The following is a 23,929-nucleotide window of genomic DNA, read 5'->3' as shown; positions in this document are numbered from 1 at the left end:
ACTTTATTCTTTACATATAATATTCACTTTGTTACTCAAAATGGAAGCTCAACTTTTTCCACAAACCTAGCTTTTGCTAAGCAGGTGACAATCTCCCACCCACATCCACCCCCCACCCCATCCCATTTTTTCCCTGAGGGGGAACATCCAGGACTCACAGGGCATCAGAAGGACACAAGTAAAAAATCTGCCTTCCTTTCTGTGAGATAATTGATGTTTCTGCAGAACAGGCTTTGGGACTGGGTGCCTTTCTTTGCTCTGTTTGACTTCCAGCTTTCCAAGTGAGGAGGGAATGCAGACTGGGGCGGCTCCAGGATTCCTCTGAAGAACTGCACATATTAAATTCTCTGTATGTTTATATCCTCCCCATAATTGCTCCCTCTTTCTAACTCATTTTCATTTGAAGGGACCTTTGGGATTATCAAAGCAAACTGATCAGAAGCAGTCCCCTCTGCTCCCTTTATCCCTCTATTCTAATGTACAATTTATCCACCCCCACAGGACTGCTTAAAGTTCAATCTCAAATGTCTTCTGTAAATCACTTGAGAAGGGGTTAGTTGGAGAGGGATTAGTGCGCTGCTTTGCCTTGCTCTCTAGTGCTGCCCACTGTGCTTCAAATGGGTCTACCTGCGGAGCAGCTGCGGGAGGCTGCGAATGCTTGTCCTCTGCAGCCCATTTGCCACCGTCAACTCCGTTGAAAGCCGCAGAGCCGTTGTGCTGCGCGGGTGGATTGAAGAAAGGGCTGGTCGTAGCACTGTTGCTTTCATACTGAGGGAACGTCTGCTGTTTGACAAGACTGGGTGACTGATGCGGATGGGGGGCTGGAGTGTGGCTTGCAGTGCCAAAGACATTGGCTACCATCTGGGAAGGTGTGATTCCAACCACAGGTACGCTTGGGGCTGCATAGGTCATCCCATTTGCTACAGCGTAGGGCTGAGCTGGAATAAATGCTGGCTGCATGGGCGGTACCACGCCCACCGGCACAGGCTGAGGTGCAATGAAGGTGCTGACTGGGAAGGCTGGTGCTGACTGGGAAGCTGCTGGAGGAGGCTGTAGTAGTGGCTGTGGGGCTGGAGCTGGGGTTGGCTGCTGTTGGGCTCTGACAGTCTTTGAGACCTCTTCCAACCAGCGGTCTGCCTCTGAGGGAGTACGTCTGTGATTGCCTTGGAAGAGACTTGGTGAGGCCGCACCTGAGGAGGTGCTGCTCCATTCAGTGCCTGGGAAGGAAAACATGGAGAAGCCATTAGTATTTCCACTCCTCACCCTTTTATCAGTTAGAAAGGCTGAACAGACAGGCCTCCTCCCTCCACAGCTGAAAGACTGCTACCAACATTGGAAGCATCTTTATGCATCCACTGTACTGTTCTGTTATAGGAAGACATTGGTCAAGAAGGGGTAGAGAAGAGTTTCTTCACTAAAATGCAGATTTTTTTTTTTTTTTTTTTTTTCTTCTTCACAGCAGACATCTGAGTCTTTAGGGCACGCAGGAAAGCTGCTGCCTGCACTTATAACTTGGTGGCAATGATCTGGTCCATAACCACTAATTCCTCTAACTGGGGAGTATCAGTTTCTGAATGTACAGCTCAGGACTGGTTGACTGTTAGAACACAAAGCTGTAAGAAACTGTTTTTAAGACTTGTTTGCTCTGTTTCCTAAATTAAGGCTTGACCCTCTAATGGACAGTAATGTAATACTACTGGGAGTTCAAGACAACATTCATTTTTCTGTCCCATACACATTAAATTGAAGTGTGAGTACTCACTACGATATACATGAACATTTAAGGCAATACATCTAATCAAATTACTATATGATATGTAAACTGTACTTACTATACTCCTTTATATTCTCCCTCCATCTCCACTCACTCTTCCCTTACTCTTTTCATATATAATTCAGGCTGTTAACCTCTCAAACTCTTTTGCAATGTTCAGCACTTAGCATTTTAGACTTTTCTTCTATAAAACCAGCTCTGATTTTAACTCATTTATCTTCAATGATAACCAAAAAAAAAAAAATTTCCACTCCTTCCAGTTTCAGAACTATCTCCCACCAGCTGAATTCTGGTTTTCCTTCTCCCTACAGTTTCAAATTCTCTTTCCCTTTTTGGGCATTGCCAGGTTTCCAATGTGATGAGAAAAGCAACCAGGAATGCTAGAGATGGCTCTGCAATTCATGTGTTACTTGGTGTTTTGGAGAAGTGGAAAACCATTACTGCTCAGTAGTCTTCATTCAGCCTGATCTAGTTAAATGCCATCTAAAGATCAGTTTACTGTTGTTTTTACAGTGGGAACTGTTGGAGGTAGAGCTTAGGGACTCCCTCTTATGGGGGAAGACTTACTGAAAATGGGTCTGGTTGTCTTACAAGGCCAAGTAGAACCTGCTATTTCACTGGCAAAGTTTCTCTTCTCGAGTTGAGCTTACACCAGGAAATGATGTTAGTTTGATTGTAGTCTTCTAGCATACATGTCCACATGGGTGACAGCCATTTAAAGTACCACCTTACATTGTCTATAACTATAGACAAGGACTGGAGGGACAGACTAAACTTATTAAACAGAAGAAATGAACCTCTAAAGCCTTTAAGTAGCCAACTTAATCTCTCGTTACATACGTTAGTGGAAAGAACGCATGAAAATTATTTTGGGTACACATACAGATTCTTTCCCCTTCATCCCCAAACACACACTACTTCATTACTTCCTTTTTAGGCACTGGATTTTCTAAAATGCTGCCAAAATAAGAATCAGTCCAGCTTATAGACCCAGAACCAGCGAGTTCATCGCTTCCCTCCATCCACTTGCGCAAAAGGCTACTACTTCCGGCTTTTGTTAGTGTTCCTTCCACTTGCCATTAAGTGGCATTGACAATTGTCTCAAGGGCTCAATTATGCTTTTGATCTAAGTTCTCATAGCAATGCACCGGCTCTACTTCCAATCTTACCAGCGACCATGGCTGCAGCTCCAGTATTAGCAGCAGGAGCATGAGCCCAAGGATTGGTTTCACGAACGGGCATAGCTGTGGACACTACAGCAGCTTGGGATGGTTTAGCAGCAAGCACACAGAAGGCAGAGGCAGTGCCATTAACTAAAATGGGAGCAGACAACATCAGTGCAATTAGTTCATGCAAGGCATGCACGTGACTGGAATATTAGTGGGCCATGTCATACCTATCAACATACAACAATTTTTAGACACTTCCACATGACAGCAGTTTGTGTAAATTAGCCAAATTGGACTGACAGACAATAAAGCTAGTAAATTCCATTTCACCAAGCCAATGCTTGTTAACAGAATTGTGGGATGGTGGATTTTTATGTTTTTGATGAGACCTTGAGTTCCGATGACCGACTTAAGTTAAAGTTGTCATTTTTATAGAGAAGAGAGATGGCTCACCAGAAGCTACTGTATGATTAATTTTAGATTCAAAAGAAGAACAGATTTTAGATGCAAAGTAACAATAACTACATTTAACAAGGAGAGGTTCTTTTTTCACACAACTTGCATGAAAGCGTATCAGTGAAATGAAGATTACAGGCTGCTATGAGTTCTATAGTTGGCATCTCTCCACAACTTATCTAAGAGTTTGTGTGAAAAACAGTAATCATGCAGTGGCACCATCTCTTCCGTTGTGGGATTTGGTTCCTGTGACACACAGTTGGTAACATTTTTGCAGTTCAGGAGGCAGAATGTTAAAATAGCCATTACCTCAAAGTCAGTCCCTTTTACAGGTAACTATCGTGTGGTAGGTGGATGAACTATTTGTTAAAAACAAAAACACAGAAAAACTAAACAGACAAGATGAATAAAGCAGGATGCATTCCCCCAAAATACTGATAACAGGACTTGCACAAGAAATTAAGACCATGTGTTACTGGAAAGCAACATTATGTGCATTCAAGCCTCATCCAGCATGACCAGCACGCAAAGAAATCACAAACCTTGAAAGGCCGGAGACTGTGGTGCGACTACTGTCACTGGTTTTGTCATGGGGGCCGAAGAGAAAGGATCTTCTGATGGTGTGCTGAAAGCACTGGTGATCTGAGAGCATAGGGCACTAATACTGTCCGTTTCCCCTTCTACCTCAGGGACTAAAATGTAAACAAAATTCATTAAACTGGAAGTTTAAAGGGTACAGAAACAATTTACAAATACCAATGTGAAATTGAAATATAATTAGTTCCCTTATGTCCTAGATGTTCCTGCTACTGATCTGCATGACAGCTTTTTAAAAATTAGTGTTGAAGACCTGACCCGAAATAGAACACCACATTAGTGTATTTTGTGACTAAGTCAAGAGGGTAAGGAGACCAGTGTTCCAGATTTAAAGTCGGTTATTACTGCTTCTCTGTGTTAATGCAAGAGGATGTTCATTTCAGAAAATAAAAGGGGTTTCTATAGCTTTAGTAGACATCTAAATTTTTCAGTATTAAAGTGCTAAACATATCAAGGATTTGGCACTAAGATTTGGCACTCTGTGAAATGAAAACACTTATGATAGATTTAAGTGTTCCAACAACATATTTCCACAGTAACTAGATGAAGTTTAAACGTGCTGACAGCAATGCACGGTGGCAAGTTAAGCCTAGAGTTAGAATGTCGATTGCTCCAGTTCAGCAGTAGCTGAAATCCCTAGCTCCTGTGGTAGAATTATGAAAAGCAAAAGCTTAACGCTGAAATAAAACGGACACTCAGTTTTAAACCAAGTATCAGCATAATGTGCATAAAGTAACATCTGGACTAAAACTGCCAACTTATCAGATGTTCTCATTATTACTAACTGCACTGCTTTTCAAAAGTACTGATGATCAGTCCTTCATTGCACAGAACTGACATGAGCAGGCATAATTAAGAACAAACAGTATAAAAAACATAAGATGTCTGGACACAACATGCACCATATCTAAAATTCAGGGGGAGGTACGCCCAAAAATTGATTCTTTGAGGGATATTCCAATACAGCACACGTGGTGTGACAGTGAGCAGCACTGGCAGCAGCATACATAGGAACATGCATCAGAAGTGTTCTGAATCACGAAAAACTCAGATTGTAGTGTGCTTAGTATCACTAGTGAGCAGTGCACTATTACTGTAAAACTGATAAACTCAGTGCTGGTCTTAAAGCACAGGTCACCAAATAAGGATTATAAGAGAAGTCAGACTAGGTATTTTTGTTGGCTTTGCCTTTACCACAGTAATTTTTAATTTAAAGCTTAGAACCCTAAAACTAGCTCTGTTGCCAAGTGAGAGTACAGCTGGCCTGCAGGATAACGTGGCTTCGGGGATTTTAGGACATTATGCAAGGCACTGAGCACCCCAGCTGTTTATGTTGGGATGACTCTAGAAAACCCCACTACAATCATGTGAAAACTCTACCACGCATTACTGATGCAGCCAGCTGTACCACCTAAACAGTAAAATTTCTTTCAATGCAAGATGACAAGCCATTTCATTGCTTTCAAAAAGAAGAATTCAGACGGGCAGAAGGACAGACTGCAGAAAAGCATCACATGATCCCATGACAAGTGGTTAAGGCCTTGAAGGGATTTGTCTCTCAAGATGTCCTGGCATTAAGTGGAGGAACTGGTTCAGTGGCTCTGAGGGAAGAGCCCACTCAGAGCACCTACTAATTCACCAACACCCATTCCTGGAACACTTCAAGCTGTGCTCCAATATTTCAGATAGTGATTAGAACTGTTTGTCTTCTGCACGTTAATATTGCATTTGAAATTCTTGCCTATTGCCAAAGCAGAATTTTTCTGATGTGGTGGTGTTTGTTCATGACAAATGATCCACATGAGGTAGGAAGAAGGTTTTACTAGAAAATAAGGAGTTATTTGAAGCCACAGAGAAGGAAAGGAGGAAGAGACAATTTAAGGTAATGTTTCACAGAACCATTTGGTTTTACCTGAGTTTTTCATGGGGAAATCGGTCTTCCTTTGCACTGTTGAAGGCAGCTCATTTATTCGCAAAGATAACTGTCGTTTAAAAGGAGACATCTTTTGGCTAAGGGCAGGGAAGCCCCTGAAAGACCCTTGCCTGGCAAGCTGTTCTATAGGGGCATGCCTCCGTGGAATAGCGTGGGGATTGCTCATTTCTTTATCCAGAGAGGCAGCAACTTCAGCAGTAGGAGAGGTTGGTGAGCCAGAAGAGGGGGCAGTATTGTTTGGTGCAGCACCTGGTGCTACTGTTTTCACTTCTGTTTCAACTGCTGGAGGAAATAGGGTGAGGTTAAAAGAGTAAAGCAAAATAGTGTTCAACTGCCTGCCCCTACTCCCATTTGTTTTGAAAAGAGAAACTGCAGGAATTTGCATAACTAGTACTCTTCCGAATGAGTTTCTAATACCACAGCAGAAAAATCGTTTCTCTATACCTTCATTGTCTTCACGATGTCACTTTACATACATCCAGTCTCCAAAGCAAAGCTTACTAAGGCTAGCCACTTCATAGAAATGATGGCCTTATATATGTATTCTCTCTAGCTATTCCCGAGACCCCAGCTCTAGAAATACTTGCAATTCATTTATGATTAAGACTGAAAAGTGTATTGCGTGTTTGAGACCTTTACTTTGCCCCACACAGAACTATGGCCAAAATATTACTACAAACTTTATTAAGTGGCTTAGGGTGGCATAGGTCAGCAGCAGCAGGGAACAGAACCTAGCTCTAGGACCTTCTTTTAAAAGCCACCCTCCTAGCCCTGCAGAATCAGCAGCAGCAGCCAAACACACTGCACAAGCTTCAGCAGGCCAAAGGCAGCAGCAGCACTTAACAGGTTAGGCTGCATTCAGTGCTCAGGCTGCAGCTCCCCAGCTCCTCCAGGAAATACTTTACAGATAGATGGAAGTGTGCTGCAAAGTAGGTCCAGCCTCCGAGCTGACAGGCCTTGCTAACGCCAGGCACGTTTACAGTGAGTTCCTGTGTCGCGTCTTTAACTGAATTTAGCTGTAATGTTACCACCCAATCACTAGTGAGTTGCACTGGAAGCTCCTCCAACTTAAAGTCAGCTGCTTCATTTTGCAGGGTTTTGCATAGCACCACAATGCTTCTGTCAACCAGGCCTAATGATAGAAATGTAGGATTAAGCCTAGTTTAAATCATGACACTTACGATTAGAATAGCAATGGAGATTTTTCCGTCTCTAGGAAAACACTCTCTCACTCATGTCATAAGTGAATTGGCTTTAGGGGCAATAAAAACAGCTCATCAACACAGCAGGAGAAGGGGAAATCTCACTATCCTGGTGTGAACTCTTATTTTACCTATATTGCTTTCCAAACATTTTAGGAAAAACAATTACTTTTTTGTTGACACATCAACAGAATAACTAGAAGTCTGGTAAAGAGAAGAGTCACACTAGAGATTTCTGAGGAGCTGGAATGGTAGGAGAAACTAATTATGTTGTCTTGCAAGCTTCAGTACCCATGAGTTGCAGCTGCTCACTCAAGTGAAACTTTTCTAATCAGTCTTTCTTGGAAAGGATTTCACACACCTTCATTGAGTCAAGACTTTGACTCATGCCCTCAAGTAACAAAGGCCTTGTGTTTAAGCTTCATTTAGCACATTCTAAAACTAACGTATGGGAACAAGCAGATGGATGATGAAAACGAAGATTAAAGTTTTGCAATCAAGTGGCAACATAGAACTTGCTGTGTAGCCCTCCGAAACAAAAGTTCACCTCCACTGTAAAGAGGACTATGGAGAATATTTATAATACTTATTTTTTGTTAGTTGTAGAACTCCACTACTTGTAATAAAACTTGAGTAAGAAGTTCTACTTTCACTTGCATTTCAGAACACTTTGAATGGCATTTTAAATGGCTAAGAAGTAAAAACTAACTCCTCTCAAATCGGTTAGTTACTAGTTTTGAATGTAATTAACAGTGCAACAGTTATGTGTTTTATGAGGAGGGGGTTGTTTTGCTTTGGTTTCTTTAGAAAGCACACTGTGATTGATCTGTCCTTCCCTCATGCAATATAGCTCTATACTACACTTTGTAACCTGCCTTAAAAATCAAAGTAAAAATACATTATTTTTAAGAAAAATGCCTATCATTTTCTGTTAATTTACCATAAGCTTTAGACTGCAAAAAAGATTACTTCGTGTCTGGCAAACTTGTTACATTTTTATAACATTTTTCTAATAAGGCCTTTTAGTATGGTACCTTCGGTGTTCTCTGCCATAAAGCAGGCTGACAAAACAAAGCAGGAGCAGCTTTCACATATGAAGCCACTTGTCCTTTTTCTAGAGGAGATGTGGGAAAATGCGCTACAAGTGAATCTGGGAGCATTTTTCATCTTGTGAAGTGACAAGCGTCTGGGAATATGATTTGTACATAATAAGATTCAAGAGAGTGAATGCTGCAAGGACATTAAGCCTCAATCTTTGCACAGGCTCCAATTCACCTCGGTGCTGGTTTTGCTCGCTACGGATGATTGTTTAAGTTGCACCCCGTACCTTTAGCATCCGGCATCTGTCTCATAATTTCCTCTCTCTCTGCTTGTTCAGTAGCTGTAGTGACCCTGAATGACCCCTCTCTAGTGAATGTGGTTCTGCTGGCATCAAAGGTGGCAGTCACTCCACACTCCTTCTCTCGCTTCTGCTTTCGCTCCAGGCATGCTGCAAATGCACAGCCCACGGCATGACTCAACCTTTCCCCCTGTACAAGACAACATTGCATCATATAGTAACTGGAACATAACATACGTGTGCGTCAAGCGTTGTGAAGTGATAACCTGCCTTTACAAGAGGAATCTAATTAAGGCATTAAAGAGAACTACTACAATTGGCCACCTTTTGTATGGCTCTAAAATTAAACCTGCTATATAAAGACTCCCTACTACTAATGCACAAGCAGTGTTCAGGAAGGCCACCCAGAAATGAAAGAGATTGTCGGATAATCTGTTTAGTTCAACTGCTACTAAGATGCTAGTACGATAACGTGCCTGCACTGATCCCTTGCCTCTGGATATGTTTGTGCACAAAGAAACTCTTGTGAAGCCATCTTAAGCAGGTGTAAGTCCTGAAGGACAGATAAGCGCTGTTCTCAGATGGAGAAAGTTTACAGAGGGCTCAGGGAGACACTACCGTTGCGTGCAAGCATGAAAATTAAAAGTACAATGGTGACTACTTACACCTCTTAATGGCCCTAACCCAATGCACAAATCAGTATTAAGAGTGCCTTCTGAAAAGCACTTCCATTATTAACCAGTGAAGTCAAAAGGATCCACTATCCAATAACTGCAATAAGGAAAGGAGATTCAAGTTGGAGGAAGTCCAGCAATCCAGCTGATACGGCGGCTGCAGTTGAGTTAGAGGTGCTATTACCAGTAGCTCAACTCATCTGTTATAATCAAGTGAATTGACCTGTTATTCACAGAGGAAAACAGAAATGCTCCAGCTCTAACGTAAGTTCAACTGGGAATTTCTAACTTCATTGTTTCTCTTTAAAGAAAAATGATAAATTGTCAAGTACAATTGCTCTGAACATGCAGCTATGTGGAGTTCACACAATGAATCTGCATGAGGTTTCAAGTGCTTTATATAATATAGGCAGGATTTAACAAAAAGCAGAAAGAGGAAAAGGCCACATCAGGAAGTTAAATAACTTAAGTCTACACAGCAAAAGACTGATAGAGGTAACTTACTTTCAAACCTTCTACTGGAAAAATCTCTATCACTTAGAAGCAAACAGGATGCTAATTTAATTCAGTTTAGCTCCATCCCTTAACATTCAAATGACTTTCCATTCAAGATAACATTTGCATACAAGAGGCTGCATTCATAACCAGTCTGTATTTACTCACTATGATTTTATCCTGGAAAAACTGTCATTGCTGTTTCAGTTTTTGGCTGTATACATTTTCAGATGAGAATATCTTCTGTCTATTTTTAGAAGAGTAGTTCCCTTCTGCTAGAGATATCTGAGGCTGACTGCATTCCTTTTATACACATGCTGGGCACCATTTCTCTCCACAAGATGACACCACAGAGGGATGGCAAATAATTCAGATATAAAGAATTAGCACTAAAATAATTTTCAAAGACTAAGCTGAAGTCAAAACATATTGCAGTATTCTAGGCAGTTAATTTTTACGAGCATAACTTCCAGCTAGAAGCTGGAAGAGTTGGACACACACCATATTAAACTTACCGTGTCCTTTACAGCCATAAAGCAGTGGCATATCCAGCGTCTCGTTGTGCCATCTCGACAGATGTATGAGAATGCCCGATCAAAGTTCCTGTCTGGTGCGCAGAAGGAAACCTTCTCTATTGTCTGATCGACTATAAGATCCTACAGGGAAAAAATCCCGCCCCCCCCCAATAAAAGAAATGTGAGGAAATATGGAGAAACACTTGAACAAGTAATTTTCAGTGTTAACTGCAGGAAGATGAGTTATACTAAAAAGAGGATAACCTGATGTGGCTATAATTATCTGTCAATGCATTCACCATTCAGAATCATTTCCCAGTATGAAACAAAAAGGACAGATTACATTTTCCACCAGCCACCTTTGGCAGAAATCTCTCAAGGCACCACTTAAGAATTTAGGGACCCAAGCAATTCCTAAGATCTCTCCTCTAGACTATGGAGCTCACATTTTTGTTTTATTTTATTTTTACAGCAGCTCCGGTAGTCTTGCAATCAAAAAATCTTCACTGTGGTTAAAACGCAATGCGGAAACATACTGGAGAGGTCTGCAAGTGTGAAAAGGTCTAGCAGCTGCTACACAAAAAGCAAAAGCTGATCTGCCAATTAGCTAAGCAGGGATGCAACAAAAAAGCACCAGCAGCACTGGTAGTATCAAACACCCCTGATTTGTTCCCATAGATTGATGGGAGAAGTGTTTCTAAAAAGAAGATAGTATAGTTTAAGAACTATGCCATCTTCATTAAAAATTATTTTTTCAATTTTTTTTCAAAATTCTTTCTTTCCGTTGGTGGTTAGTACTTGGCACCTGTGCTAATGTATTCAACCACCAGGAGGCAATAGTATATTCTCTTTCAAGTCCTATACTTTTATTTACCTCCAGGGTCTGCACAACTTATTAAAATTCAATTTTAAAAGATTAGATATATGCAGTAACATTTCTAATAACAATACATGTATTATTATTTTTAAATGAGGCAATCAGTAGACTGAATTCACCTACATCAGTATGTTTGTATTAGAAACCGAATACTTAAGAGACAGTAACTTTAGTGCTGATGAACCATACCATAACAGCAGCCCTGGAATAAGTGTAGCCACAGAGCAGATATTTGACAGGCAGTTGAACTGCAGAGGGATATGAATTATCTCTACCTGCTTCTCAGTGTTGGCTTGCAGGAATCATCTTCTAGGTTGATAAAGTAAGGGTCAAATGACATGAATATAAAACACTCAGACTAATGAGAGTGAAAATTCTTCCGATAGCCATGCCATCTTTTAAAATACTAGTACGCTTATAGAGGCAAGCCTAAAGCTCTTATTTCTAATTGCCTACATCTAGATAAAACCAAGAATTGTTTGCTATTACTTGCACACAGGCGCCTTGGTGGTACATACTGTGATATTTCACAATAAGAAAATTGTAAAACAATCTAGAAGCATGCCACAAATACATTAGTCTTCCACTTCAGACCAACAGCTTAGATATTAGAATTAGAAATTACCGAATTTGATACTCAGTTACTATTTAGCTTGAGTCTGAAGGCACATAGAAATTATCAATTTTGATACTCAGTTACTATTTAGCTTGAGTCTGAAGGCACAACCCCCGCATTTAATTTACTCTCTTCAATGCAGTTTTAGAAGCTAGCTCTTGTTCATTCAGACCCATTCTAGGACTTGGATGCACTGAAAACTATATTGATTAACATGAGTTCGCTCATGTGTTACTATGGCAGCCTTCTGCAGTGGTGCAGAACAAAGTCAAGGGACTCTCCAAGTTCAATGTCAACAGAACTTAACAGGAAAAAATTGTTCTTCCAGAAAGTGCAACAAAAAAATATTCCAAGCTTGAACTACCTGCCACATTTTATGAAATGTGTCTTCAGAATAGCGTGACATTAACTGGGGAAAAAAAATTAGCAAGCATACATATGTGTACAAAGCAAGAAATGATTAAACTAATTATACACTTCAGTATTCCTTTCAAATACCAACATTTGCATTAACATAAAGATTGGTGACCATTTAAAGTTATAGCACATACGTTGTTATAGAGAGATTTAAAACTTTTGTCCAGGGAAATCTAACCTTTGTTTTCTCATCTACAACTCTGAGTCCATCCGCCGAAACCCACAGGACTGCTTTAACGGCTTTCTTCCCAGACTTTCAAAAAAAGAAAAAAAAAAGAAAAAGAAAGAAAAAAACAACAGTTTTATGCCAACAGCGTCAGACTGCCACCCGCTTCCCCTTTCCAAGAACCGTAACATTAAGTGTAGATGAAGTCCACGGTCAGTAGGGTGCCCAAAGCCAGATACTCAATCCAAGTTGCAAAACATTCAGAGAACCAAGCTAAAGCCAGTATTTCGGAAACAGCACGTTGTGGGGACGGGGAGAGGGCACAGGACAGGTGGAGGCAAAAATAGGGTGTATGTCCACGGACAGTAAAGAATTCAAGACTGACCAAGTGGGTGAAGAATTCCACTAAAGAGTCAGAAAACACTAATTCATAAGGAGTTACACCACAGGTAGCTTCTTCAGCACAAGTTTAAACATAGGAAAATTCTTACCTGATATTTCCACCAGCCCTACCCTCTGCCCCAATAGTCGCATGGCAGAATCATGGCATCACCTTAAACCAGTGTCAAAAGCACCCAAAAAGTCATCAGTTACTGTGTTGTGAGCTTATTGCTACGATCAATCATCCAAACATGTTTCGCTCATTTATTAAGAGCTAAATGTCACATCTCGGAAGAGAGGTAGAAAAATATTATTTCTTAACCATTTGGTGTGTATCTTGAAAAAGCGATGGTGTGCGGCGGGCTGACGCAGCGGAGGAGCGGCCTGGCTTTTATCCAAGATCTGACTGTGGGAACTTTCAGCTGCCGCAAGCTGAGGGTAAGTAAAAGTGGGAAACACAGGAAGGCTTCAGGAGCCATTTAAACTATGGATTCTTTCTAGACTGTTTACTTTTTAAGGGAAAGTTACAGAAAACAGTATAAACACTTGACGCAATATTCTTCTGAAACTAATTCATTGAAAAGAAAATGGGTACAAGATGTCAACATAATTTTACTGGTTGTTACAGAGAACTACTACTAGAAAAATAATCTTTTTTTTTTTTTAAAATGTGTTACTTTAATTCACAAGCCCCGTATACTTTAAGCCAGCTAATAAACTATTCTCTCCATAACTTTTTTTGAAGCACTGGGTTCACATAGTTTGTGGCTGCCAATGGCACCCGCCACAGACCACTGCAGGGAGCGGACAGAGCAACAACAACAAAAAAGAGATGAGGGGGTATCAGCTAGTGGCTTCATGCAAGAATCGTAATTTTTTTGTTTGTTTGTTTTAATAGTTCATTGCAGATGTATATAATTTATATTTATACGGCAAGTAATGGAGCAAGGACACATTCTGGCATAAGCTACCACATGTTCCGAGTCTGCAACACTGATTTTAACACTGTAAGGATGAAAAATCTTGGAGTGAAAAGTCTCCTGTTATATCACATTGGTTTCATTCTCAGAGAAAGCAGCAAGTGTGAAGAAAACAGGCCTGGCAGGACTTCTGTTTGTTTTTGGGGAGGAACTATCTGTCCCGATTTCAGAAGCAGCAATGACAACCCAAGCATTTTCAAAAAGCTTGGTGAGACCAGAAAATGGCACTGACTTGTACGGAAGAGTGATTAAAAGAGAAAAGAGAGAAAATAAGCACAGCATGAAAGCAAGCTACGGAGAAGTGCCTGCAGAAGCAAGTTTCTAAATGTCCATCCAGCCTGCCGGATACCTCAGAGAAGGTTTAAAGTAAAACTGTCAGATTCTAGAATGCCTAGTGAAAAGAGTATAATTCACAAAGGAAAATGTACTTAAATTTACCATCATGTGTGTTAAAAAATATTGCAGCATTTAAAAGTCACTTCTAATTTTTGGTCTTAAAAGGTAGTAAATATTGATACCCACAAAATATAGTCTATATTTTCAATGCTCAGCTAGCCTCCACGGCCTAAAAGTCCCCAAAAACAAATGGTTTGTAGAGGTCTGTCTCCTCGAACTGTTTTAAAAAGAAGTTCCAGCTTCTTACAAGCCGTTAATAGTCTTAAAATCTTTATTTCAAGCAAATACAAACAAACAAGAGAAGACAATATTTGGTTTAGATTACCATCATTAGAAACTGAGATACAGGTCCTTCCCCAGCAAACAATAAAAACCTTGTTTCTGCAGAAATAGCGAACAGTTCCTGAAGTTTGTATTAAGTCAAGTTTAACTGAATTGGGTACTTCATAAAGCAGTACTGATCTTCAGCAGAGCTACTCCTCACCTACTATTTTACCAAACGAGGATTTGGAAATAGCTAAGACATGGAACTTCATGTTTCTCAGAATAAAATGAAAAGGCTAAAGGGCTGTCTAAGTCCTCCTCTCCCACTGGAAACATGAGGTTCTTCACGCAAGATAACCAAACATGGGTTTCCTACACTAAGAGAAAAAGAAAACACACTTTTATCTCCCAATTCCTTCTTCTAGATTTACGGTGGATGCAACGCTTAGAAGTCCTTACAGTCTATATCGCAAACTCACAGCTACTACTGTTGGGCAACATATGATTTTCCCATCTACTGAATCCTCAGCTTATTTGTGCCTACAAGCGATGTGTAAAGGAACATACTTCTCCAAATCAGTTTATATTGGCTACACAAATCAAAGTACTACTCTATTATGGGTGGGATATTGTCGAGTAGACCGTGATTAGAAAGTAGATATGAGCATTTGCACTCCTGGCACATACTGGACAAAGATCAGACCAGATCCAAGATACCGCATGGGAAGTGAACTCCAACGCAGAATCGCAGCTTGTGTAATAACACTGAAAGGTATAGGTGACTCCAAACGAAAGTATTTAAAGCAAATGGCCAATATCCACTGGAACAGTGTGGTCTTAGATGTTGCTACCAAGGGACTCATCTAGACACCCGTATCAGTAGCTTGTCTTCATATTCCAGAGCTTTTGGACGACAGCACTGCTGGAGGAGAGCCACGCGTGGCACTGACTCCCAGGAGCCTGATTTGTCAGTGCTGAGTCAGCCCTGATAGAAACCTCGCTGCTCAGCTCTTCTTAAGGGGTCAGTAATCTACTCCAACACGAGATTCATTATCTGGACTAATTTCAGAGTCCTCAGAGGTCTCCACGAGGGAGGGTGAGGCGTTTGTCCTAACAGACAACGAGGCCCGAAGACAAAGCAGGACCACTGTGGGTTGGGCACAAGTGAAGCCTCTCCAACAGGTATGAGCATCCACGAAAAAAAAAAACACCACCAAAAAACAAAACAAAAAACCCACAACAACAACAAAAAAAAGGAAAATGAAGTGGACTAAATCCGAAATGTGCATTTCCTAATCAGCAGTGCGGGTCATTACAATTTAACTGTTAGAAATGATAGGAACGTGGAGATAAGTAGCAGCTATATTGTAAGCTGGAAAATAAAGTTTTAAGGATACCAGAGCAGAATTAAAGTTGCCCAATAATGCATTTTTTAAATAGTTCTAACCTGTTTCTAGTCTTTCTGCCTATTTTCTTTTGTCCTGGGACTTACAAACAGCTGTAAGATATATCTGGAGCCTGAGGTATATAAAAAGAAAATTTTTCATTTCAGACTTTGTATAAAACATTGCGTGTTGAGAAATACACGCACTTGGTGGAAGCAGAACATGAGAAAGATCATCGAATCTGTACTACTGTTCATTACAACAGAAAAGCTTTATTTTAAAATATGAAGAGCTGCCTAAAAAGGGAGTTGATTCAGTTATGTTGCGTATGCCACACAAAATAAAACTGCAGAAGTCTAACCTCAAGCTATCAACAGACACTCATTTTTATTCAAAGCTGAAAAGAGAGTATTTTCAATACTAAACACTTAAACATTTCCAGACACAAATCCGTCAGATTTACCTTTTAGGGGGGAGAAAATATGGACAGGCAAAGAAGCAAACCTGTATAGACTGACTTTTTGAAAGCTGGTAGGGCATTTTAAGCAGCTCTGCAGTTTGGAATATTATATTAATCCCAATGCAAGGCATCTGTGAAGAAATTATAGATGAGACAGCCAAAAGACATTAGAGTTATTAGCATTTCTCAAATATTAATGAGAGAACAGCTGTCCTTTTTTTTTTTCTTTTTTTTTTGCAGTTTTTCCTCTAGATTTGGCCTACCGTTGGAGGCCAAAGCTGTAATAAAAGCACTGCCATACTGACGCCGTGGGGATATCTAAACACTATGGATTTAAGTGGTTTCAGTGCTAACTGATGAAACTTCACAGGCTGAAGTAGAGGGAGGTCCCTCTTTAGCAAAATATTATAATAAAAGGTAAAGCAAATCTGCAAGGTGTGGCAAAGTACTGGACTTCATAAAAAAGCTACTAAGATGTAATAGGGAAGCTAGCATATTTAATAGATAACTAAAAAAGTCAAAGACACATTTTTAAGTGCTATGGAAAGCTCTGTCCTTTTACAACTTTACTTTCTTATGTATCCTAACGTAAGTTAATACCAGCAAGCAGAAAGAAATCTAACATATCTCATCAGGTTGAGGTGGGGGGGGTTCTGTTTGTTTCTTTTTAAAAAATAGTAGTAGTTAGCATTCTCGATTGTAAAGCAAACAGCATGTTTTCACTCCAATCTTTGTAGATTCCAGTTCTTAAATTTTGTTAGCATGTAGGAATGATCTGATTAATCTGAAGGATTATTTTGGTATTTTGGCCCTTCACTATCACTACACTTTAGATGTGTGCTTTCCCACATCATAGGAAGAAACCTGAATTGGGGAAACAGCTGTCCCTCTGTGACAGGCATCACTATCTGAGTGAAAGGTGAAAAAGGAGCCGCTGAAAAAAAGCTTTATTTCCTCCCCAAGCAAAGCCAAAGCAAATTCGTGACCAGAGAATAATCTGCTCCAAAAGGTATTTGTATGTATGGAAGTTACAAACCTGTTGCTTTCTATTTGAGCCAAGATTCATTTTATAACAAGACACTTCAGAAGCCGTATCTTAGATTAACTGCATATGAAAACTAAATTAATGTTTTACAGGAATTTTAAACGCAGAGGTAGGGAAGAGATGAGAGGTAAAAGAGAGAGAGCTCTTTCAGAGGTCTACATGCAGGAATAAAACCACCCAGCCACCGGTACAGCACTTTCTTAGTAAGGACAAAGAGTTGCTTCCCTTCGTGTCTACGACACTGTCCTCATGAAAACAATAGAAACAGTAAATTTTTCAGTTATACAGTTGAGTTGCAATTAGAAAAACATAGTAGGTAAATGCCTGGTCTCATCTTCATATACCTTTGAATTAGGACTGTGCTGGAATAAAACCACCCAGCCACCGGTACAGCACTTTCTTAGTAAGGACAAAGAGTTGCTTCCCTTCGTGTCTACGACACTGTCCTCATGAAAACAATAGAAACAGTAAATTTTTCAGTTATACAGTTGAGTTGCAATTAGAAAAACATAGTAGGTAAATGCCTGGTCTCATCTTCATATACCTTTGAATTAGGACTGTGCTCAAAAAAGAAAGGTTTAAGAGATAGTATGTGTAGGCACGCTGCTTTCTCCCAGTGCTAACATTTGGGTCAACTCATGGTGCCAGGCAGCCGATCATGAAGCACCTAAAAGGCACAGACCCCAACTGCTCTGTAGATATTTGCCCAGGTGATGTAGGCCAGCATAAGTTTAAGGGTTTAAAAGGACAATTCACATTTTTTTCAGGAAGACCAAATCACTTCAGAACACTGGATTTCCAATACAGTCCATACGGATTTAAAGTTTCTGTTTCAGGTTGCTTTTTTAACCATATTCTTTCTTTGATCAACATATTTCCAAGTCTGTTTTAGAAGCAAATATTCTGAAATGGATTAGGGGACTCTCAACACCCTGATTTTATGGCAGTGCTATACCAGGGATGTAACTCCTTATAGTGCAAGCACAAACGAGGCATTAAACTTACTTTTCCAAAGAAGCCTTTGAAGAACTTCCTTTCCTGGAGGAACAGGGGGGACAAGTCGAGCGCTATTACTGTAGGTAGCTAAAATGTCCCAGGGTTTCAAACCAACAAGCACACACAAGAATAGGGTTTGGAGGGAAAGGAAGGGGTTTTTAGAGTTATCCATGAGAAGGTGCGACAGGCAAATGTGAAAATAATCCCATGAAAATGCAGATCAAAGGGCACACACACAATTCTAACAAGCTACTGCCCTGAAATTGGTGGAAAGAAGAGAACCTCAGCCCCAATTTCATGCAAAGTGGTTACTTTATTTTCACTCTCCCTTGTTTAGTCCCTTTTAGTTAGGTTACAAACCGAACTTGGCAGCAGACATAGCGGTTAAACAATTAAAATACTGTACGGGCTCTTGTGAAATGTGAAGTTCTAACTGCAGAATTACAGTCAAGTTTGCTCTGTATTGATCACTCTTCCCCAAAGCAAATGCTTTGTAAACTAGAGAAGCATGTATGGGTGGTATAAAGTAGGGTTAAACACTGCTTCATTTTATTCTGTTTATTCATTGCTTTGGTTTACATGCTACTCTTACACTTCACATCTTATGCAGTCTTCTCTGAATAGTGAGGAATTTCATCTTACCTTGTGGTACAACTAAAACACAAATGTTCTTTCCCTCTCTCTAAAGCCTTCCAAGGCTTTATACGATATTCATACAAATACTAGATATTCATTCTACAACTCTGAATTGCTGGGTCAAAAAAGACCCCTTTAAAGTCAGCTCAGACAGGGACAGACAGTTAGGCAAGTACAAAGATACCAAGAGCTGAACTACAACTTCCTAAATTTCTTCAGCCTGGAAGCAATTATACTATTGCCCAATTCACATTAAGAAAAAGGCAACACACAATTTTAAGCATATTTGCCTGCAGTTTAGTTTACGGGCTTTATTTTGTTACCAGACTGTGAGAAGAAAACTGCAAGATCTGAACTGATCTCCTGAGAGAACACGTCGGGCCTGGTGCTCCGCGAGCACGGCCACACGCGACTCCACATTTGAGGGAAGCTGGCATGAAGCGTATCGCTGTTCCTGCTATCTTTCCAAATCGTTTCGCTTGTAAGAAAACTGTGGTGTAGCAGTAACGGGGAGGAGGTGGAGAATTGCAGATGAGGCAGAGAACGTCTTTGTGACAGCCCCTGACCCCAAATTAACACTGTGCAATTCCAACATGTTGATCACTGATAACAATACTATATTAAAAATATTATCACAAATATCCTGAGGCAGTGTCTCGAGAATTGATTGGTAAACAAGGTTACATTTAAAACAAAGCTATGGTTCTGACGCAAGCCAACAGAAGCCAGGAAACAAAGTTAAGAAGGGAGCGTCAATCTCGACTTTGCATTTCCTGACTTCTGTTGCTGTGTGCCTCTCCGCCCGACGTCCTTCCACACAGCTTTTTACCGAGTATCTGTAACGTATTTATGTAAACTCAGACACTGTATAAAGAACATCTCTACATTCAGTCAGCTGAAAAGCTTAACAATTTTTAGAGGCAGGAACGGTTATGTATTTGGACAGGATATGCTGAACACTAGGAGGGGAACTAATGGATTAATCACAGTGTTGTGTACATAATGAGAAGGGGTTGGATGCTGCTGCCAAGTTGAGCAATGACTATTGCATTACACTAAATAACAGCTTTTTAAAGATAGCAAAAGCTGAAGAGATTCACCAGAAGCTACCTCATTTTTAGGTGATGGTTAATTTTGCTCTCAGCAAAATGCTTGTTAAACAAGATTTTTTTTTAATGAACTAGAAAAGGTTAATGGAAAAGGCATCATGCAAAGTGGGTTTTAAACAACACTAAGTTAATATAGTTTAGAGATAACTAATGCATGTTTTAAAATATTAAATTATGTCTCTTTACCTGCTAAAACAAGAACATATATTAAAACAAATGCATCATTTAAAACAAAAAGTGGCAAGTTAGAAACCAATACTACATGCTAAAGCTGATTTAAAATCACAACATGACATGAGAGAATATACTTTTGTCTTTATATGATGTTCCCATACCTGAGTCAAATACACTTACAGGGCCCTTACAAAGTTATTTTCCAGTTTGCGCTGAATATTTTAAATTCAGTGAAATGGTTCTGAAGAAACCATTTTGTGCTTAGTGTCCAAATACAAGGATCCTACCAGATACGAAATGTATACACAGTTAGTAATATATCCCTACTAAGGGAAAAACGTAAGCTACATTGGTAATATCCTACCAAGGGAAAAATGCAAGCTCCATTGGTAATATAAACCCATGTTAATAATAGACTGATAGCTGAATACATGGGTTCCTGATCTGTTAATGAGACTGCGGTGCCATGTCATCAGACAGAAAATAGGGCCATAACTCAAGTTTGTCTTCATTCATTCTAAACAATATTATAACCTGCACATTATAGTATTGTTGGCGTGCAATTTCAGAGCTATAAAACTATAACAACAGAATACAGTATGGATGAGGGACTGTCTAGCTAAAAGTGGCTTCTTTTACTGAGTTGTCAATTAAACAATGCCTGAATAAAGTGCTCACCATCATCCGGTTTCAAATTCTGCAAGATGCAGTGCTCAAAAACAATTACACCACATTAAATGAGCAGGTAATAAAAAAACCCTGAAAGGTTATTTCCCCACAATAAAGAGATGGAAAGATTTGTTTGCATTTTTTCTTTCAAAAAGCAAAGCAGAAATTAAGCTATTCCTAAAACCAAGATTAACACTGTTCTATATTCTTTTTGACAAATCCCGTAAAATGTTTTAAAATCCATTAGTCAACCCTAAAAAAGAACAGACTTCAGTTCTCCAAATGAATTGCCAACTGTTGGAGAACAAGAATTAAGAGGAAAGAAAATATATCCATTAAAATAAGTAAAGGTAGACAGAACTTAATTTTTAGAAGCTACAAGATACAAGTATTCAACAAATCTGTCTAAGAGAACAGAACTATTATTTATTGACTGGATTTATAAAACCTACACATTACCTGCAAAGAAAACACTAAAGATTAAAATAGGCCACATACATTTTGATGCAGTTTTACCATATGAAAAGTGAAGTCCAATTTCCCTTAAGCTAGTCTTTCAGTTTGAGCACTGCAGCCCAAACTTGTAATTCTTTCAAGACCAACAGAAAGCCCATCAAAATAACCAAGTACTGTGAAAGCAAGAGACTACCGAAAGAACAAACTGTTTTCTTATCACATTCCTTGCATGCTGAAACATCATCCAGTGGTTTGGCTTTTGCTAATTAAGAGAGCATAGTGTACAGAAAAGAGTTTTCAGTAATAGTAGAGTCCTAAAGAAATGCCCCCAGCTTAAAACCTACATGCTGGGGGTAGGGGACAGGGGTTGAATTGCAGTGAGCAGCTCCAAATGAACCTTGGATCTGATGGAGTCTAGCAACTAAAGCACTCGAAGTAGTTTCAGTAATCTGAATCTTTCTCTTGGGGCCCAGTGAGAATTTCACCTCTGCTTCTCAACTTCCAACACTGACAAAGGAGACAATGCAAACAGCAATCGTAAGAGACATGCGTTTGTGTCTAATTTATATATAGACATCAAAAACAGCAGAAGAAATCAAAATTATCTGAAGAAAAATGTTGAATTTATGAGAATGGGTTAAATTCATGCCATTCACAATTTGGAAGAATGACATAGCACAGAATAGGAAAATGAAATTATTTACTTCCAGAGAATGCACTGTAAAAATTGGATATCCAAGTCTGACATTTGAATCAATAATTCAGGTGATCAAGAATCACAATCCTGGAATTATCCAGATTCCAGAAGAAATTGGGCACTATGCTTTTACTGTGTCTCATTACTTATAAGCTTAGCTACACTTAACAGGCTTGTGGACTTAAAGTTTATAAAAAAACCTGGAGAACAAATACTTCACAGCATAGCTCCCCAGAGAAGAGAATGAGAGAAGTTGCATAAAGTAGATTCTGCAAGGTTATTTGGTGTGCTAATAGAAAGTACTCTGATAGAACAAAAACCAGAATGAAACAAAAACGGATGCAATTCATTATGTGGTCAGTACTTGCACTTTTAGCTACGTAAACTAAATCCATAGAACAAAGAAACTCATTCATATTTTGTGTGGCCCTTTTTAATAAAAATCAATCACCAATCACTGTTGGACTGAATGGGAACAGATGGGATGCGGCTTTAACAGGTTGCTATACATAGCTGAAAGAGAAAAGAATGGAAAGACTTGATTTTAATCAGCACTAAACCAATTCAGAAACTTTACAGCACAACAGAAGGAAGAAAAGATAACCTATAATCCTCCGTTGTGTGCTAGGAAGAAGGGAAGAACAGGTTTAGTTGGAAGTCATTTGAGCTCTCACATTTGATGAGGCAAAAAAGCGATGTCCAGTAGCAGATACCTTAAGTTAGCAAAGGTGCAGTAGAAGTGTGTGATGTACTTTCAGTAATTTTGTTAAGCTACAAGGATACAAGAGTTTCTTCCACTAAAGGCATCACTGAAGAATGTATATAGCTAAGACACGTAAGAGAAGTGATGAAAAGGATTGCAGTTCTCTATCTCTATTCAGACTTCAAATTTTAATGTCCTTTCTCCTGTTCTCTTCAATGCTGTTTTAGCCTCAGTTCCTTGATAGACTGATCACTGCCTTCCTGGAGTTTGCTATTTCCGCAGGATTTTGTGATATTACTACTGCAGGAAAGAGATGACAAGACCTCTTCAAATGAGCCATAGAAATAGAAAGAGCTTTGAACGAGTGCCATTTACAGGAGCAAACGTTCACAGAAGCCAAACTAAGAGCAGCCCACTGCATGACATATCAGAATTAGGCAGCCTTCAGGCCACTTTGAGCAGATGCAAGCCAGATTATTTCATGCGTGACTACAATGTTGCAGTGCATTAGAAAAAAGCAGCCTAAATCAAGTAATATTTTGTATAATAACGGTGCATTAAGTCACTATTAAAGTGGCAGGCAACAGAGGGGGAGAGAGAGGGAGAGGAAGAGAGACAGGGAGAAAGAACTGTTAAAAAACAATGGTTGAAGTCCCATGTGGGTACCAACTTAGTTGCAAAGGTCACAGAGGATTTTTACACATTTGTTTTGCAAATAGTTTCTGCGAGTAGAAAGAACAGTTGTAACTCTCTCCCTCTCATCATCAGATTAGCACGTCCCCCTAACCGCGGCAGTGCTCTCAAACCGGCCAACTGTTCTCCTAACGTGGGTCAAAAGTTCAGTCTTTGGCTGGGGCACTGCTGCCGAATGGACCTTTTCCAGTAACGCTCACAGCCCCAAAGCCAACTTTTTCATGAAACAAATATACATACAGATTTCAGTCTCTTCACAGCATCTTCACAGATATGCATTCCTCTGGATTCATCCACTTCGACATGCCCCAGGTACTGCAGGAAAGAGTAGGGGGAGAAAAGCTTAATAGTTGCTCCTTAAACTCCCTGTGTTTAAAAATCCAATCTCCAAATTCATCTCAGTACAACTGAGATGAGACATCAACAGCACTTTGCTAGCCTTCTTTTGAGACCTGTATTTGGAGGTTTGCCTTTGTACTTATATGGGGCACCAGCATCAGTAGAAAAGCATACTACATCTAGAAATTTTGAGGGAAAGACAGACTTTCCTTACTGGGCGGAAAAAATGAAACTGAAAAGTACATCTGTATTTTCCTGCTTATTCAGCATGAGCTTTACTCACTTTTTTTTACTAGTATAGCATGAAAACCTTAAG

At 39.7% G+C, this 23,929-nt stretch overlaps 1 protein-coding gene across 1 annotated transcript; it reads right to left on the bottom strand.

Moving 5' to 3' along the window:
* Window positions 1-169: 169 nt before the first annotated feature.
* Window positions 170-23,589, bottom strand: NUMB (numb homolog (Drosophila); the record flags this gene model as incomplete). Its single annotated transcript, XM_009580848.1, has 9 exons — window positions 170-1,217; window positions 2,944-3,087; window positions 3,942-4,091; window positions 5,909-6,211; window positions 8,459-8,660; window positions 10,155-10,295; window positions 12,243-12,317; window positions 18,147-18,179; window positions 23,515-23,589. Coding segments are annotated over 9 exons (1,833 nt in total), but the record flags the coding sequence as incomplete, so codon positions are not given.
* Window positions 23,590-23,929: the final 340 nt, after the last annotated feature.

This window comes from Fulmarus glacialis, unplaced genomic scaffold (assembly GCF_000690835.1).
Source record: "Fulmarus glacialis isolate BGI_N327 unplaced genomic scaffold, ASM69083v1 scaffold34226, whole genome shotgun sequence".
Classification (NCBI taxonomy): Eukaryota; Metazoa; Chordata; class Aves; order Procellariiformes; family Procellariidae; genus Fulmarus; species Fulmarus glacialis.
This window is presented reverse-complemented; position numbering and strand designations above follow the sequence as displayed.